Source organism: Pseudorca crassidens, chromosome 8, assembly GCF_039906515.1.
Source record: "Pseudorca crassidens isolate mPseCra1 chromosome 8, mPseCra1.hap1, whole genome shotgun sequence".
NCBI lineage: Eukaryota > Metazoa > Chordata > Mammalia > Artiodactyla > Delphinidae > Pseudorca > Pseudorca crassidens.
Window position 1 is genome coordinate 79,983,105 of NC_090303.1, and position 16,662 is coordinate 79,999,766.

The 16,662-nt window shown below is 36.4% G+C and overlaps 1 protein-coding gene across 2 annotated transcripts in view; it reads right to left on the reverse strand.

Moving 5' to 3' along the window:
* The window catches only part of IQUB (IQ motif and ubiquitin domain containing), a 123,382-nt gene that overhangs the window by 79,488 nt on the left and 27,232 nt on the right, over positions 1-16,662 (reverse strand). For both annotated transcript variants that reach the window (XM_067746880.1, XM_067746879.1), the window contains exon 8: positions 7,914-8,089. In XM_067746880.1, coding sequence (XP_067602981.1) covers positions 7,914-8,089 — 176 coding nt within the window. The remainder of the gene's footprint in view (positions 1-7,913; positions 8,090-16,662) is intronic.

Consider the following 16,662-nt stretch of genomic DNA (forward strand, 5'->3'; position numbering starts at 1 on the left):
AGTAAAACAATTTAGGAAAAAAAATATGAGAGCGCTTTAGTCTGCAGAAGTACAAACACTTCCTCAGGATTCAGAATTTGCTACTAATTTGTACTAACTAGTATGATGGTTAGCTTGATGGATTTATGAAATAATCCCTGGGGAACAAAGCATGCTATTTAGAATGCTAAAAAAATTATCTACTTGGTTCAGTTATACTGAGTTGTATGAATGTGTCTTGATCATGCCTTGCCAATTGAGAACAACCCTTGTGGAACAATGATTACAATCCTCAAGGCATTAGACCTACAGATATAGCAATATGGGACTCAGTTACAGTTCTGTTTCCTATAAAAATAAATCTATAACAAGTTCACAGTTCTTCACAAAGCAGATGTCCATAGGGAAACAGCTGTATTTAGCTATTTTAGCAGTGCTGTGGCCCCTGCCTCCCTGACAATGGCTAAGATTCTCACTTCCTACTTCCAAATCTAGCTTGGTGCCTCCCAACATAGCCCGTCTCCTGAACTGAGGGTCAAAGATGGAGCTAACTTGCCCTGAAGCTCATGTGAGGAGTCCCAGGCTAAGAATTCAGAGAGAGGAAATGGAGTGAGTCCTCCACTGACTCAGGACCACAACAAAATATTTAAAGACTATGTTTGCCAATGCTTTTGTTCCCTCCTACTCAAACTACTGAGACTTTAAGAGAAGATGCATTGACCTAGAAAGAGCACAGTGAAAATTCACTGACTCTTCTACTTTAAGGTATAAAGCTGCTCAGTTTCTTTCCCTGATTATAATCTATCAAAAAGGAGGCTATGTTGATCACAATTTCTAACTGTCCAAATGCTGCATTTTTGTAGACTGATTGGTAATTGCTTTGGAGACCTGTAGTCCAATTTATGCCATACTTGCAAGCATTTAAATCTTAGATTTGATATAATTTAAAGTTTAAATAGAAGCCCATGTATCAAAATAAATCATCAGGAATGTAGAATAGCCAAATAGAGAAACCATTTAAGGCTGTATTTAGTATGACAGTAGTATGAATTTTTAGTTACAGCCTCAATTTACCTTTAATTTTTTTACATTTCATATTAGCTAAATTACATTGAAAACTACAAAGCTACCATTTAACAACTATATTTGATATGTTTTCAAAGTAATGGCATCATTTTCTGATCAAAGGTAAAATGAATGTTGTGCAGAGCTAGGAATCTCCATCAGAAACTTTAGATTCTCAGTTCTAGTTTTAATCTAGCAAATGAGAAGCTGCAGCCCTATGATTAATTTCTATTTTTAAGCCATAAATCTAATATTAAATAATATACAGTTAATTAGCAGATTGATAAAATTAATAAAATTTATTAAGGATTACAAAAGGGAAATAGCTCAATAAGAAAATATTTTATGATTTAATTATTATCACTTAGAAATTTTAAAAATATATTGTTTTAAATGGTTACAGCCTTGTTTGGGGTAGGCCTCAGAGTGTTACTGAAATCTAATGTTTGCTGCAAAGCTCTTTTTAAAGCCTTTAAGGAATAAGCAATCTTAGGCTAAGTTTCATATAGCAATATTCTAAAGTCTAAAGCCTTAATCTTTGCACACAGTTTTCCTCAGGGTGGCTCTATTAAATGTAATTTCCCTTCTTCCAGTAATGTGATCAATACCTTTAGCTCTTCAGGCTGATAAGTTATTTCATTTGTAATAATCCAAGTACAATAACCTTTTAATGAAATGCTTAGTCCATCTACTTTATTGTGGTTTTTTTCAGCTGCTGTATTGATTTAACTCTACCTTCCCTCCAAGTTTTTAGCCCCATCTAAGACACTGTGATATAGTAATACCTTGGATTTTTTCCAAATATATTTAACATCCAAATTGTTTCTACCCTTTGATTTTTAACTTAAATCCTAACTTTTCTATAAAGATTCCTAACTACTATGGTTTGAAACCACTGAAATCACTATTATCTGTCCTATTGTACATGTAAACACACACACACACACACACACACACACACAGTATGCAATGGGGCAATGCAATTTGTTCTATAATTACAACTCTATTTCTCCTTACAGGTTATAAGAAATAAATTTCTTATGTAGTTTTATATATTTCACAGGGCCTACAGTATTCATTCATTCATTCAGTAAGTATTTATTGTGTTTACTATAAACTGGTCAGTGTACTAGGTAGCAAGTAGATAAATTCTAATTTCATGAACTCTTAAATCTAAGAGCATAGAAAGATTAATAAATAATTAAAAGTTGATTATGCTTGATGATGCAGGTAAACAGGTAACTACAGTTTGATATGAAGCACTTAACTGGTGAAAAGAAAATAATATCTAAGATAAAACCTGAAGAATAACTAGGAGTTAGCCAGATTAAAGGAAACTGAGTGATATAATCAAAGATTCCTAGATTTGAAGTTTGAGTTCCCTAGTGTAAGCACTGAAATGACATTTAAAAAATCTGTTTGGCAAAGTTGTTTTTATATTTGGATTTATTTCTGCCAACACTGATAACCTGGTCTTCAAGTCTAAGCTTCTCTGATTGCAGGCCTTAAGGTATTTCTTTTATTCTGATGCAGGAAAATGTCAACTTTGCTTATTTCTCTTTCTATGTCTTTTTTTCTTTGAATGCTTTGACTACAATAAGAGATGTACAACAATCATGTTCTTAAATTGCTTTAGAAAACAGGAGCATAATAAATTCCACTTAGCTGCCAACAAATGAAACAGCATAGACTCTGGAGGAGAGGAACAGAAGAACAGCAGGAAGACACATTTTGAGGAAGGGAAGGTGGAGAGATAAAAACCTTGAGAGCAGCAAGCTTCCACAAAAGAGAAGAAATGGCTGCACTGTGAGAGACGGTCTTTTCTTTCTCCTAAATTAATACTCTAGACCCTCAGGGGACAAATTAAGAATAACACTAACCCCCCAGAGCTACTGGGTAGTGATCAACTTTTCTTTTACACAGCAAAGTGGTTTTGTCCGTCCATAGAGGACACCCCTGTGTACTGTGGTACTCAGAGAGAGGCAAGAGCTGGTTGCATTTTTCTATCCCATTACCTGTTGGCCACCTGAGTAAGGAGAAAAAAAATTAAATGACACAGCTAAAGTAGATTGCAGTTTTTTAGCTTGTGATTGTGAGAAGTGGTGTGTAAATCAAAGAGAATCAGAGAAATAAATGGCCTTGACTCTAGGGAAAACCTCTTGCAGAAATTCAAATTGTCTCTTTACACAGTTTGGGTAAGCAGTACCCAAGATATATTAGAAACTGACTGATGATTTTTCATTCAAATTTCTTGACCTGAATTTCTTCACCTCTGTCAATTTGTGAGTTTTTAACATTTGACAACCTGTGGATGTCAATGTTTGATGTGATAAAATTACAAATTTTTTAACTAATGCTTCAAAAATCTTTTAACTTTTTATGGAGAATGAAGGCTTAGTATAGAGTCCCTAATAACTGATTAGTTCAGTGCTTTTATTGGACTAATTTAAAATAGTAATCATTCACTACTCAGAGAAATTCTGTGTCCAGGATAAGAAGATAAAAAATAAAATATTAGTTCAATACACTACATAATACTTAGACACACTGAAGTTAAACTAAAACCAAACCATAAAATTTTATTTTCCAGAGTTATTTCCAAATTATGGGAAAGTAAATATTCTCTTTACATATCTATATGTTATGGTGCTAAATGTGGATCTTAAAATCCGCATCATGGCCCTGGTTGTTAGCGTTAACATTTGAAAAAACTCTGACCTTATCTAGCCTCAGGGATTACTTATAAGCTGTTTTTTCTTAGCAATCAAAAAAACTGTAGAATAAGTTACTTCAAGTTTCATGAAATCAACACTGACTCCTCCTGAATATTTATTGGAGACAATGCTAGGCATGGGTAGGGTGGGATAGGCACAAAACGGAATAGAACTGGTATAACTATTTACAACAAAAGACTATAAAATCTACCTTAACTGTTTTCTATGATGTTTATCATGGCACCATATACAAAAAGGTGATTTAAATGACTTTGTATTAGAATAACAAAGATTTCACAATTTACTATAACAGGTTAAAAGCAGGTCAAAAGTCACCGTTGGTCAATATTTTTAAAGAATGGACTAATTAGGGTACGTAATGGACTGGGGATTGACCTCAAGTGCAGCTGTTCCATTCCGTGGTTGTGTTTTGTCTTGCCCTGTATAACACTTTGGTCAAAACTGAGGTAAAATTCTCTTGTATCAGCTAAAATGTCCATTTCCTCTAAGTCTTAGCCTGGGGATTGGTGAGATTAACTGGTTTATCAGCTGGGGTGACCACAGGTTCAGAACCCCAATTCTAAAACCTATGACCCACACAAAAACCTATGACCCACAAAAAAGCCTTTCCCTTGATTTCTACAAGTTTTTGTGGCTAACTTTTCCATCCTTCCTGTCATCTTCTGATCCTGCATCTTTGTGTGCTGCCCTGAATCAGTCATTAAGGCCCAGTCATTTCTCTTGCTCCTTTTCCTCTTATGAAAAAAAAAAATCATCTTGCACTTAATATTTCAATTATTAGTGATATAATTAATGAAGTTACAAGAAGCCACATTGTGTCCCACTGCCTTCTAACTGTCCTCCCTCTACTCTCTCTCCTGGCAACACTCGAAAATCTCCGTTTTCCTGGGATAGAGCAATTCTTCCCATACTCAGGATCCTTTAGGGTCTCAGATTCTACCCCAAAACGTATCAAAGTATTTACCAAAAAAAAAAAAAATCTTCCTTCCTCACAGGAATTCTCATGAACAAAATCTCCCCATCTCATCTTTTTTGGTGACATTTAAAGAACTTCTTACAAAGTTATACTTCATGACAGAGAGTAATCGTCATCAACTGGCTCCAGAGGCGCTTTTATATGTTGGGACTTGATCTACCTTTGGACTCTCTATAATTTAAAACATGTTTAGGGACAATGCTAGACATGAAGCTGGAGGTTGGGGGGTGGGGTGCGGGGTGTGCAGGCATAATGAAGAATAGACATTGTATAAGTATTTACAACAAGAATTTAAAATCGCTTACAGGAAACAAAGCAGCAGATGAAGCACAAGCAGGAAGTCCTGTACAAGGTTCAGCCTTAAATAAGGAAGGTAAGTACCACCCATCTTCCCTGTCCATTGGCGCCTGAGAGGCCTCCAGCTCTTTCTTGTGCCCTGGGTCCATGCTGTCCTCTTAAGGTTAACAATCAGACACATAAGGAACACAGTTCCCAGTGATGAAGCTGGATTCAACATAGAGCAACTTGCTAAAGGAATAAGTTTAGTTCAAAATATGACTCTGGAGAAGTATGAATATTATGGCTTCCATACAGTAGAACTCAGCTATTCTAGAATGAAGATATTCAAGAATTTGAAATGATAGTATCTACACTGCATATTTTCTCATAGTACCTGAAATATAAAATTACAAATCATTGGGGCTTCCTTGGTGGGGCAGTGGTTAAGAATCCACCTGCCAATGCAGGGGATATGGGTTCAAGCCGTGGTCCGGGAAGATCTCACATGCCACAGAGCAGCTAAGCCCGTGTGCCACAACTGCTGAGCCTGTGCTCTAGAGCCCACGAGCCACAATTAGTGGAGCCCGCACATCACACTACTAAAGACTGTGCTCCGCAACAAGAGAAGCCACTGCAATGAGAAGCCCGCACACCGCAACGGAGAGTAGCCCCAGCTCGCCACCCGCGCACAGCAACAAAGACCCAATGCAACCAAAAATAAATAAATAAAATAAATTTTTTAAAAAAAATTACAAACCATTATTTATTTCCCTTATTTTTCCTCCCTACCTTCCTCCACAAGCACTTATTGATACTCTGTGATGAGCACTGAGCTAGGATATGAGGCTATGCAGATAAAAGATGGCTCTTGCCTTAAGAAACTCAGAATCTAGGAAGGATTCAGACATGTAAACAGATATAATAAAAACTGACCACAATGTACTAAGACAAAAATGAAACAGTCTTATGAAGGTATATAGTACAGGCTAAAGTAGGAGGATCAGTGATCCTTCCCAGAAGAAGGGACATCTGAGCTTGTTTTGAAGGGTGACTACTTGGTTACTGAAGAAGGAAGGAAAGGATGTTCCATGTAGAGGCCACAGCAGATGCAAAGGCATTGAGAGCATGTGGTCTTTCTGTGAACGTGCAAGTAACTGAGCGTAGCTGAAACAGTATGGCTGTAGTATGCAAGCAGAGATGATAAACAACTGTGGGATGGGTCAGGTGTGCCAAGAATCGACTATAAAAGTCCTTGTTCCTTGAGGGCAACAAGGAGGGCCAGGGGCAGAGTTGTGTTGAATGAGGTCCCTGTGGCAACAATACGGATGATGGAGGAGGGAATTAAGAAGTGAGACTGGAGGTCGAAAGCCTCATTTGGGGACATAAAGTAATCCAGATGGGAAGGAAATCCAGATCCAATTAAATCAGTGTCAAGCTTACACACACAAGGCGAGACCTGTCTCATGACAGCCTCTCAGAGGAGACAGGGAAGCAGGAGAGGGGAGCTGTTCCATAACATCTCAGAAGCTTCCCATCCTCTCCAGTGCCAGCAGGATCACAAGGCATTCCACCAAGACTCAGATTAGCTGTGGTTCAAGTCTTTGTTTACGTGGCGTATTTGGATACACGCAAGGTCATCAAGGTGCATGGCAGAGCCACTTCCCTGTAGGCAGTGGTAGTGAGTTTGGAAAGGAAGAAGTAAAGAACTGAGGAGATTATTAAAGTAATAGAACAGACAGTTTGGTGGCTAAGTGGGACGTCAAGAACAATGCCCAGGTTTCTGTCTGAAGCAACTTAAGTAGATGATGAAACATTCACAGAAGATAAATTATGCGAGTGTTACAGAAGAGGATCAGTTTGGAGGTGAGGGGTCAAGGAAAGGTAAGATGATATGACTCAGGGGTTGACATGTCAACTTGAGGTTTACTCTGGGGACATCCAAAGAGCAATGATAGTAGGCAATTCAGGATGTGATTTGGAAGCTCCTAGGAGAGGTCTGGCCTGGAACTGTAGGGAGTTCCAGGATGCAGGCAGTAGTTAAAACCACAAGAAAAATTGAGATCAAACAGGAGAGCGTATAAGTAAGGTGAGTGGGGGGCATTTATAGTATCAAAAAATATGGTTTTTAAGAACAAATGTTCTCAAATAACAAGAATCATACAACCAGAATCACTACACGAGAATATCTTGAAGAACTCCATCCCTTTTCTTCTGGTGGCTGGATTGGCTTTTAATTGTTTGGAAAGATCAAGTTTATAAAAGGAAATTGGTCACTATGGAAACAGGCTATTCAATATCAAGCAGGCAGTTTCACCACAAAAGGGTAATTACTTTAGTTTTTCCCTTAATTGTATGTTTTCATGGTTTTCAATAATCATATATCCTTTGGGTCAGAAATTTCTAGTCACTTAATGAGCTGGTGAACAAAAGCAGAAACACTAGTCTATAGGTATTTCCCCCAGGTTGCTTACTATGGGGCACTGCAGATCCAGACATTTTGTGCTTCAATACTCTACATTTTATCAGGGTGTGCAATTCATCTAATTTCTATAGCCAGCCTAAGTCTAAATGAACTTTAGGGTGTGGTGGTGTGTGGAACACCACCACAAAGGTGGTGTCTCCATTTTTCCCTTCATAGCTCTTTTCTTAAGAACACGTTAATTTTATGTGACTTGTCAATCGTTATTCTAGGCTGCAGTGAAAATCTAAAGCTGTATAAGAAGAAAGAAAAATATATACAAAATTTAAACAAATATGTCACCAAAATACTAAACAAAATTCACACAAATTCTTACAATGTAAGTCTCTTCTTTAGTTCATTATTCTATGTTTTTAAATTCAGGATACATTCATATTTAAATAATTGTTACTTCAATAACCTTATCCAAAAAAGCTTGTATCGATGCTTCCTGGTTAGCCGTATAAGCGATGTATCTATGTCTCCCAATGGAAGCAATTATCTGGGTCTCTTTTTCCAGGAGTTCACACAAAGCAGCTTTCCTTTCAGCTCCAGTGAAAGACTGGTTAATGCGTGCAAGTTCTTCTTGCCTCCAGACTAGAGGAATAACATAAAAGACTCTTGAGTTTTTAAAATCCCACATCTTTACAGAACATTTTTTACTATCACCTCCAGACAAGTGTATTTTATTTTTATAACAATCTAAATAAAATTATATTATGAATAGAATCATTCATATTGTACACCTGATATATGAAAAAAATAGGATGAAATGAAAGCTGAGAGATGTAAAGCAATAAAAGTAGAGTCAAACGAACAGAAGCTGTAAGACATCAGTACAGATCATGTCAAATTATGCCTCCAAGTAAGCATGCACACCCCCCAGTACTGGAACAAATATGGCTTGGATTTGTGGCAGCCATGAACGTGTCCTGCTCAGATCTCCCTCCAAGAGAGTACCTGTAGCTAGGAGTACAGGTGGCTGACAGTACCAGCTATAGCACTTCGGATCTGCCGCCATATTGGAGCAGAGGCCACTCTTTTCCCACACTTACTCCCAGTCAATGAGTAAGAACCATGGGAGAAGCAGGGCCTGGCCATGTCTGCCCAATAGTGGTCTCTTCTGTGGTCAATCAGAGCTGACCGTCAGGCCGGCTCAGACTTCCTCAGAACTCTACCTGTTTGAAGATATCCATCCCTCGTCCTCATTCCTTCCCTCTCTGCTTTCACAGGTGTCAACCTACATCTCAATCTGAAGACTTTCTTTGCCTTTCCCTGCTCTCTCTTCCCTGTATCTTTCACTTCAAACTCCATCTTGGTGTCTGCTTCCCCCAGTACCCAAATTGACAGTTTTATGTAGAAATGTTGACTTCAATTGTTTTCTTCATTATTAGCACTTTTAGAACGATTTTCCATTTCTTTACAAAACCCTAATTATATCAGCAAATGTTATAAAGTAATTACATTTACACTTTACTCAAACCAATGAATTAAGTTAGAATAATATCTACAATATTTTAAAGTGTTGGTTACTATCAACAAAGACTGTGTTGCACATTACTATATATAAAACAGATGATCAACAAGGACCTACAGTATAGCATAGGGAACTCTACTCAGTACTCTGTAATAACTTATATGGGAAAAGAATCTGAAAAAGAATATATATATGTATATGTATAACTAAATCACTTTGCTGTACACCTGAAACTAACACAACATTGTAAATCAACTATACGCCAATATAAAATAAAAATTAAAAATAGAATGTGTTGCATGAAATACATCCTAAAACAAAACCATAAAATGCCAAAGAATAGTACTTTTATAAACTCACTTTACCTAAAGATTACACCATATTCTCAAAATTAACCTCAGAAAATACAGAGTGCAAGACCCTATCCCAAACTTAAATAAATCAAAGTGGCTGGGCTCAGAACTTTTTATTTTAACAAGTGTTCCATTCAATTCTCATACATGTTAAATTTGGGGAAGAAAACTGTTTTATATCCCATATTTCAAAAGTGTCAAACTTATTTTTATTAAAGGAAAAATAATGTTGGAAAGAACCTTAGATTTTAAACAGTTCAACACCCCTCCCCATCTCCCAGCAGCTTGGACAGGTTTAATTTGCTCACCCTGGTCCTGGTCCTAGCCTGTGAGGCTAAACAGTCAGTCTATTCTTTGCACCGCATGGCATCGAAGACAGCTGTCACAGTCCACTTAGGCTTTCTCTTTTCCAGACAAAAACACTTCCCTTTCTTAAACTGCATATTATTTGACATAATTTCATGTCCTATCCAGGCCTAGTTCCTCTTTAATATATGGCATACCAAATTTCTGACAAGATGGAGGTTTATATACAGGCTGTTAACTCCAACTCCTCTCTCCTAAGTTCTTCTAGAAATGATACAGGAAACATGAAATGGGGGAGGAGAGGGAGAGACCGGAAGCAGTACTGAAAATCAGAGAGAGGTGTGATCCATGTGATAGAAATCTCAGGGCAATTTCCGTAAGACACAGTGCAGATTCGACTGGAAGACACTCAAGGAGGCACAAATGTCGTCCCCCAAACTGCTGTTGTTTCATCTCAGAAAATGAACCCTCTAGCAGAAGGTAGTAAACCTTAACTCAGGACTCAGAACTAGAGAAAATGGTAGGCTATGAATCCATTTGATAGTTTACCTGTTTTAAGAACGTCTTTGAAAAACTTTAAGAAGGAATAAAAAAAGAATGCTTACATTTCAAATCATTGCAGAAAAGAGTAACAATCATAAATGTTTGTGCAGAAAAAGACAAAAAAATTAGAAATAAAAAGCATAAAGCAAGATGAGAGAAGCAAAATCAGGCATAATCATTATATTGAAAAATATAAAATGGTTCGATTTTTTTGACTGAGAATAAAATATTATGGTTTTTTAAAAATTCAATGACATGATGTTTTTGGAAGGCACAAAGTGATGCCAAAGACTAAGGTTAAACATAAAAGGATGGTAAATATGAACAACAAAAAAGACAGATACAGGGCTTCCCGGGTGGCGCAGTGGTTGAGAGTCCGCCTGCCGATGCAGGGGACACGGGTTCATGCCCCGGTCCGGGAAGATCCCACATGCTGCAGAGCGGCTAGGCCTGTGAGCCATGGCCGCTGAGCCTGCGCATCTGGAGCCTGTGCTCCGCAACGGGAGAGGCCACAACAGTGAGAGGCCTGCGTACCGCAAAAAAAAAAAAAAAAAAAGACAGATACAGCAATATTAATATATTGAAAATAGGGGGGAAAACACTCAAAATTCATCCCTTGGGAAAGAAGATAATTTTATGATGAAAGGTATGACTCTCATGAATATTTACACTGAAAATCACATCCCATCAAGCTATAAAAAGCAAAACTTGTATCAGTTATAAATACTACTGTAGTGAGTATATTTTATATTATATAAACATAAATAAAATACAAATGAGTTAATCTATGACAGTCAAGTAAAGAAGAATTAAAAACAAAAAATATCTGACACAGTATGATTAACCAATTTAAATTAATTAATATACATCAAGCTCTGAACACCAAAGTCTGAAAATATATCTTATTTTCGAAGTTCTATGAAGCATTTATATAAAGTTATATAAATTCTAGGAGTAGGAATGGAAGAAAACATAAATCCCCCAAATCAGAAACATCGAAAACTGCATTTTTTGACACAGTACAATTCAACTACAATTAATAACAAAAGTTTAAAAAAGAAATATATTCCCATCTGCTTGGAAATGTAAGCAATACTATCAAAAATAACATTTTAATCAAATAAGAAGTAAAAGGTATGAGTGTCAACAATTAAGGAAAGAAAAATAAAAGCACTACATATCAAAATGCATAGGATGAAACAAAAATTGCAGTAAGGTCAATTTGGGGGAATTTTACATAAGTAAGCCTCATATTTAAATCAGGCACCTGAAAAGTGTGTATTGGGGCAGGGAGCCGGGCAGAGTTACAAAAAGATGTAATGTATGTGACAGTTAATCACAAGCCTCCTCTGGAAGGTCATGTCTTCTGGGCACACCTCCCATTCTCCATGAATACTGAAAGGTAACAGTATGGCTTTGATCCCCTGGGACATACATTTGGACTGTGAACCTGAACTCATTTGAGCCATATTTGTTTTCTGCTCTTCACAGAACATGGAAGCAAAACAAAAGTAGAAACAGTGACCTACTGTTCTTTATTCTGAACAAACAATTCCAAAAAGTCACTCTAGTCTTTGACATTCATCACAATTCTTTTCAATGTGAACTTATTAGGTGCTTTACTACTGGAAAGCCATATTTACTTCATTAGCCATGTAATTCTTTCCTTTTATGTAGAGACGATTTATTACTTTATTGTCAGAATGATGAAGCTTCAGAGTCTCATGAACTACACTCTGGCCATAGAATCAAGCCTATTTTTTATCTGAACTTCAAAAATCCTAGTTCCCTGATCTGGTTATTATATCAATACTTGTCAAAATCCTATCACTTCTTCGCCAATTCAAAATACTCAACTACAGTTTTTGAGCAATTGTTATCTGAAAGAACTCTATAAAGTTTGATGGTACATACAAAAGTGAGAAAGACATAATGCCTTCTTGAAGGAGCAAACGTGTCTCTGCCTCTCCCTAGTTGGATAGACTGTAAAATCCTTCCACTGGGACAGAATTTTTGTTTGTCATTACATTTATCTTTACCCAAAAGCCTGACATTTTTCACCATTAGTTTTAAAGACTTCCTTTGGGTAAATCAACTCTTGACATAAGATTACTTCCTCTTATCTTCTATTAGATATGATTCAATCAAGTAAAATGTATTCTTCTGTTGTTATATTCCAGGCATGATTACTCTCTCATCGTGTTGCAGGGATATTTCAGAATATATTACATTTATATATAATTTATATAATTAGAAATATTTTCCTTCTTCTATTAAAATTTCAAGTTTACTTTAATACTAGTCCCTGCATCGAAAGGTAAATATCTCAAGTCATGTTGTTTCTGGCCCTCCTCTGTTATAACCACTGCCTTTCATGATATCTAGTTTTATAATTTTATCATATTATTTCTTCCTCCTCTCAAATTTCAATTTGAAATCATCCTGATCAGGTCAAGGACTTGTCACTTGTGTTCTTTATAAGAATCCCATTCTGTCTCTTACCAGGAATACATTATTCAGATACTGTAGTGTTTGGTCTATTCGAAAAGAGCATTTGTAAATTTAAAAGCTAAATTGTGTTCAGCAAAAGGATTGTAAATTTAAGGGCTAAATTATGTTATGAAAGTCCAGAAAATCCATGATTGATGAGCTTATCATTTAAGAGTAGTTTTACCAACCAAAAAGCTTTAAAACTTTGACAATATCCATATACTAAAAGGCAGTATATGAATAAAGAGGAAGATTGCTTGCTTGTGGAAATAATAACTGAGAATATTTACCTCATGGGATTATATGGATGTTCCCAGAAAGCAAATAAATCTGAATGATATTAGTAAGCGTATTTTACTTCCCAGTTTTACATTAGAAACCTTTGGGACCAGTAATAAATTTAGGCCACTAGGATATTTAAGCTATTCTGCCAACCTCAAAAAGCAATATACTGATCTGCTAGATTAATCCTTAAGTCCTGGGTGAATCTGGAGCTATACATATGTGTATTCAAATACAGTTATATCCATATATATTCAGATTTTGTATTTTGCTTAAATTATTAGTATGACTTTTAAAAAGGAAACAACCCAATGAAGCTAATTAGAAATATGAAAATAATGGACCTTAATTCCAATAAAATTCTCCATTAGATGAACAAACTCCCTGTAAATCTACAGTAAAGGATAGAACATGGCATCAGAAAAATACCATGACCCACTACTAATAAGGAATAGAAAAACACAGACACCAGGAACAGCTATATAAAACTGATTTTATAACTGATTTGACAGTTTCCAGAACTATACAGAGAAGACATTGAGAAAAATGAGAGATTCTTCCTGCTTTCATAAAATATATGCTCCCTGGGAATGATAATAAAAGCAAACAAAAAAAATTGGAATCCTACATTAGTTTGCTAGGGCTGTCATTGCAAAGTACCAGACTGGGAGGCTTAAATAACAGAAATTTATTTCCTCACAGTTCTGAAGGATGGAAGTTCAAGATCAAGGTGATAGCAGGATTAGTTTCTCCTGAGGGCCTCTATCCTGGGCTTATAAAGAGCCACCTTCCTCCACTGTCTTCACATGACCTTCTCTCTGTGCATGTCTGTGTCCTAATCTCCTCTTCTTATAAGGATACCAGTCATACGGGACTAGGGTCCCATATGAGCTCACTTTTTCTTCATTAGTTCTTTAAAGGCCCTATCTCCAAATACAGTCACATTCTGAGGTACTGGATGTTAGAACTTCAACATCTTAATTTGGGGGGAACATAATTCAGCCCATAACAGATGTCAATAACCTCCAATATTTTTAAAGAAAAAGATATGAAAGCAACCGGTTCCTTTCAAAGAATACATTTATCTTATAACCTTAACTTACATTCTTGAACAAATTAACCTAATTTCCAGGGTCTGAAGTTCAATTATAAAATGAAAGGATAGCACTAACATATAAAGTCCATACACATTTTAAAATTTCTGAGATCTAATAAACTTGCTATTTCCAAACAAGAAACAGCAGAACATACAATATTTTGTCTGTCACTGGCAGTTTATACGCATCTGCTTTTTAAAATTCTTATCACAGACTGGAAGCCTGAATGGAAAAAAACCAAGAAAGATTCAGACTGAAAGCCCAGGGCCAGATCTGTCAAAGGACTGGGGCCAGCGAGTCGAGTCGCCAGAAGCTAGAAGTCAAGGGACCTTGAGATCAAGAGGTAATAATTAGAGACGAGTCAGAAAACACCATTTCCACTAGTTAAAACAAGACAAAGGGTAGAAGATTCAATTCAACAAACATTTATTAGACATAATGAACAAGGTCCTATCTGGTGTCCTAGGTACAGACATGGACAGTTAAGAGAATGGTATGCACAGAGAATAATGGGGCAAGGAAAAGAGGCTCTGAGCCTAATCCATGTTGATAAGAGACATTTCCTCAAGATAATGACTCCTATACCGAGTCTGAGATAAGAGTGACCAGTCAGATCAATGAAAGAAGTTGCCCTCAACATACTGATATAAGAAAAAAAAAAAAAAAAAGACATAAAAATCAAACACTGTTGGGGCTTCCCTGGTGGTGCAGTGGTTGAAAGTCCGCCTGCCGATGCAGGGGACACGGGTTCGTGCCCCGGTCCGGGAAGATCCCACATGCCACGGAGCGGCTGGGCCCGTGAGCCATGGCCGCTGAGCCTGCGCATCCGGAGCCTGTGCTCCGCAACGGGAGGGGCCACAACAGTGAGAGGCCCGAGTACCGCAAAAAAAAAAAAAAAAAAAAAATCAAACACTGTTGCCCTGAGATAGTCTTGTCTTTGATACAGCATATTATCTTATACAGTTAAATTCATTTTCCTAAATTGATATCATTTTGCTTTTATTACTAAGCAACAGGTTACCTGGAGGAAAAGTTAAACTTTATTAGGAGTTGTAATTCAAACTATGCAATTGTCACTATGAGCCACAAGGGGGCAACAGTTTCAAACACTGGAGTAAAGAATATGGAATGAAAACTATAGTAAATAGAAGAGCTATGTAAATTACTGAGCTTGTGAACCAGAATTTTAACTACAACAAAACAGAACTTTAAATTATTCTTAGAGTTCTAATTTAGAATTTTAGGCCTGGAAGAAAACTAAGAGATGTCTCTTTTATGTAAGAAATTTCATTTCCATTTTCTTCCATTTATCAAAGAGATAGATGTATTACTATTGCTTGTTAGACCTAGTGTTTAATTGTATCATCTTCAGTAAATAGCATATTATCATATAGCTATTTAAATAGACCTGATATCTGACACCTAAAATTGTATTCGATTAGAGAGGAAAGGATGACCTGAGTAACAGAGCACATAGTAACGTCCACAAATAAACAGTATATAAAGAAACAACGTTATAGTAAGAAAATTTACTTAAAGTTAATATTATGAATAATCATAGAGAAGTCAAAGACTATTATTTCTTTGGATAAAAAGACCGTATTCAACTAAAAAAATAACTGAGGCTACTTTTAATTTTTTTAATTCTTCTATGTCATCACAAGAGCCCAACTTCACTTTCTGGTATCTAAGGTAACAAATAACTCTTCTGTTCTGGTTACTTCTACTTTAGAGGTACTCTTGGGAAAGCAGAAGCTAGAGACAGTTGCATGGCTACATCCTTGGGTTTCCCTTCATTCATTCACTTATTCATTCTACCAGTATTTGTTGGGCATGTGAGCTAAACACAGAAAAAGAGATCATCCAAAAAATAAATGAGTCATTCATTTACGGAGCTTACAGTCCAGTAGTGAAATTAATGTTAAAAAAAACGTATTGTGGTGTTATAAATGAAAAGTTGGTATGCAGTGAGAACCATAAGATGGTAATAGGATGTCCCAGTTGCACTGTCAGTCACAAAAGGCTTTGAGTAGGTGATATTTAAGCTGAGATTAGAAGGTGGGTATTGGGGAAAAGCTTCAAGAAGAACAGTGTATATACTGCCCAAAGTAGGAAGTGATTGACTTGTTCAAGTAACGGAAGTTTTTAACTGTGTCAATGACTAGCACACATCCTATGGAAGAAATAAGCCATAAAATCAAATGTGTAGAGAATATATATACATATACATATATATATATTTATAATCATTAGTAGAAGGGAATAAAAAGGTATCTCCTGTAAAGAGCAGAATCAGAGACAGAATGCTGGACTGAGGGGTTCAAGACAGTTCAACTCTGAGTTCACAAATTCCCAAGACCATCAGAGAAACAGACTGGACAATACTTTCTCTTTTTATCTCATAGGGATGAGTAGCAAATGAGATAACATACTAAAACTGAATAATTCACAGAGCTGTAGTCACATTTTATTCATCCATTGTTAATATAAAAGCGTTTCCAATTTCACACCAGCCTTAATTCCTGTCCCAAATGTAAGACATTATTCATCTTTTAAAATTCTCTAGTCCAGATACCCCAGACATCTTCCTAAAATAATAAGGTTCCCCTTTTGTCTTTAGTA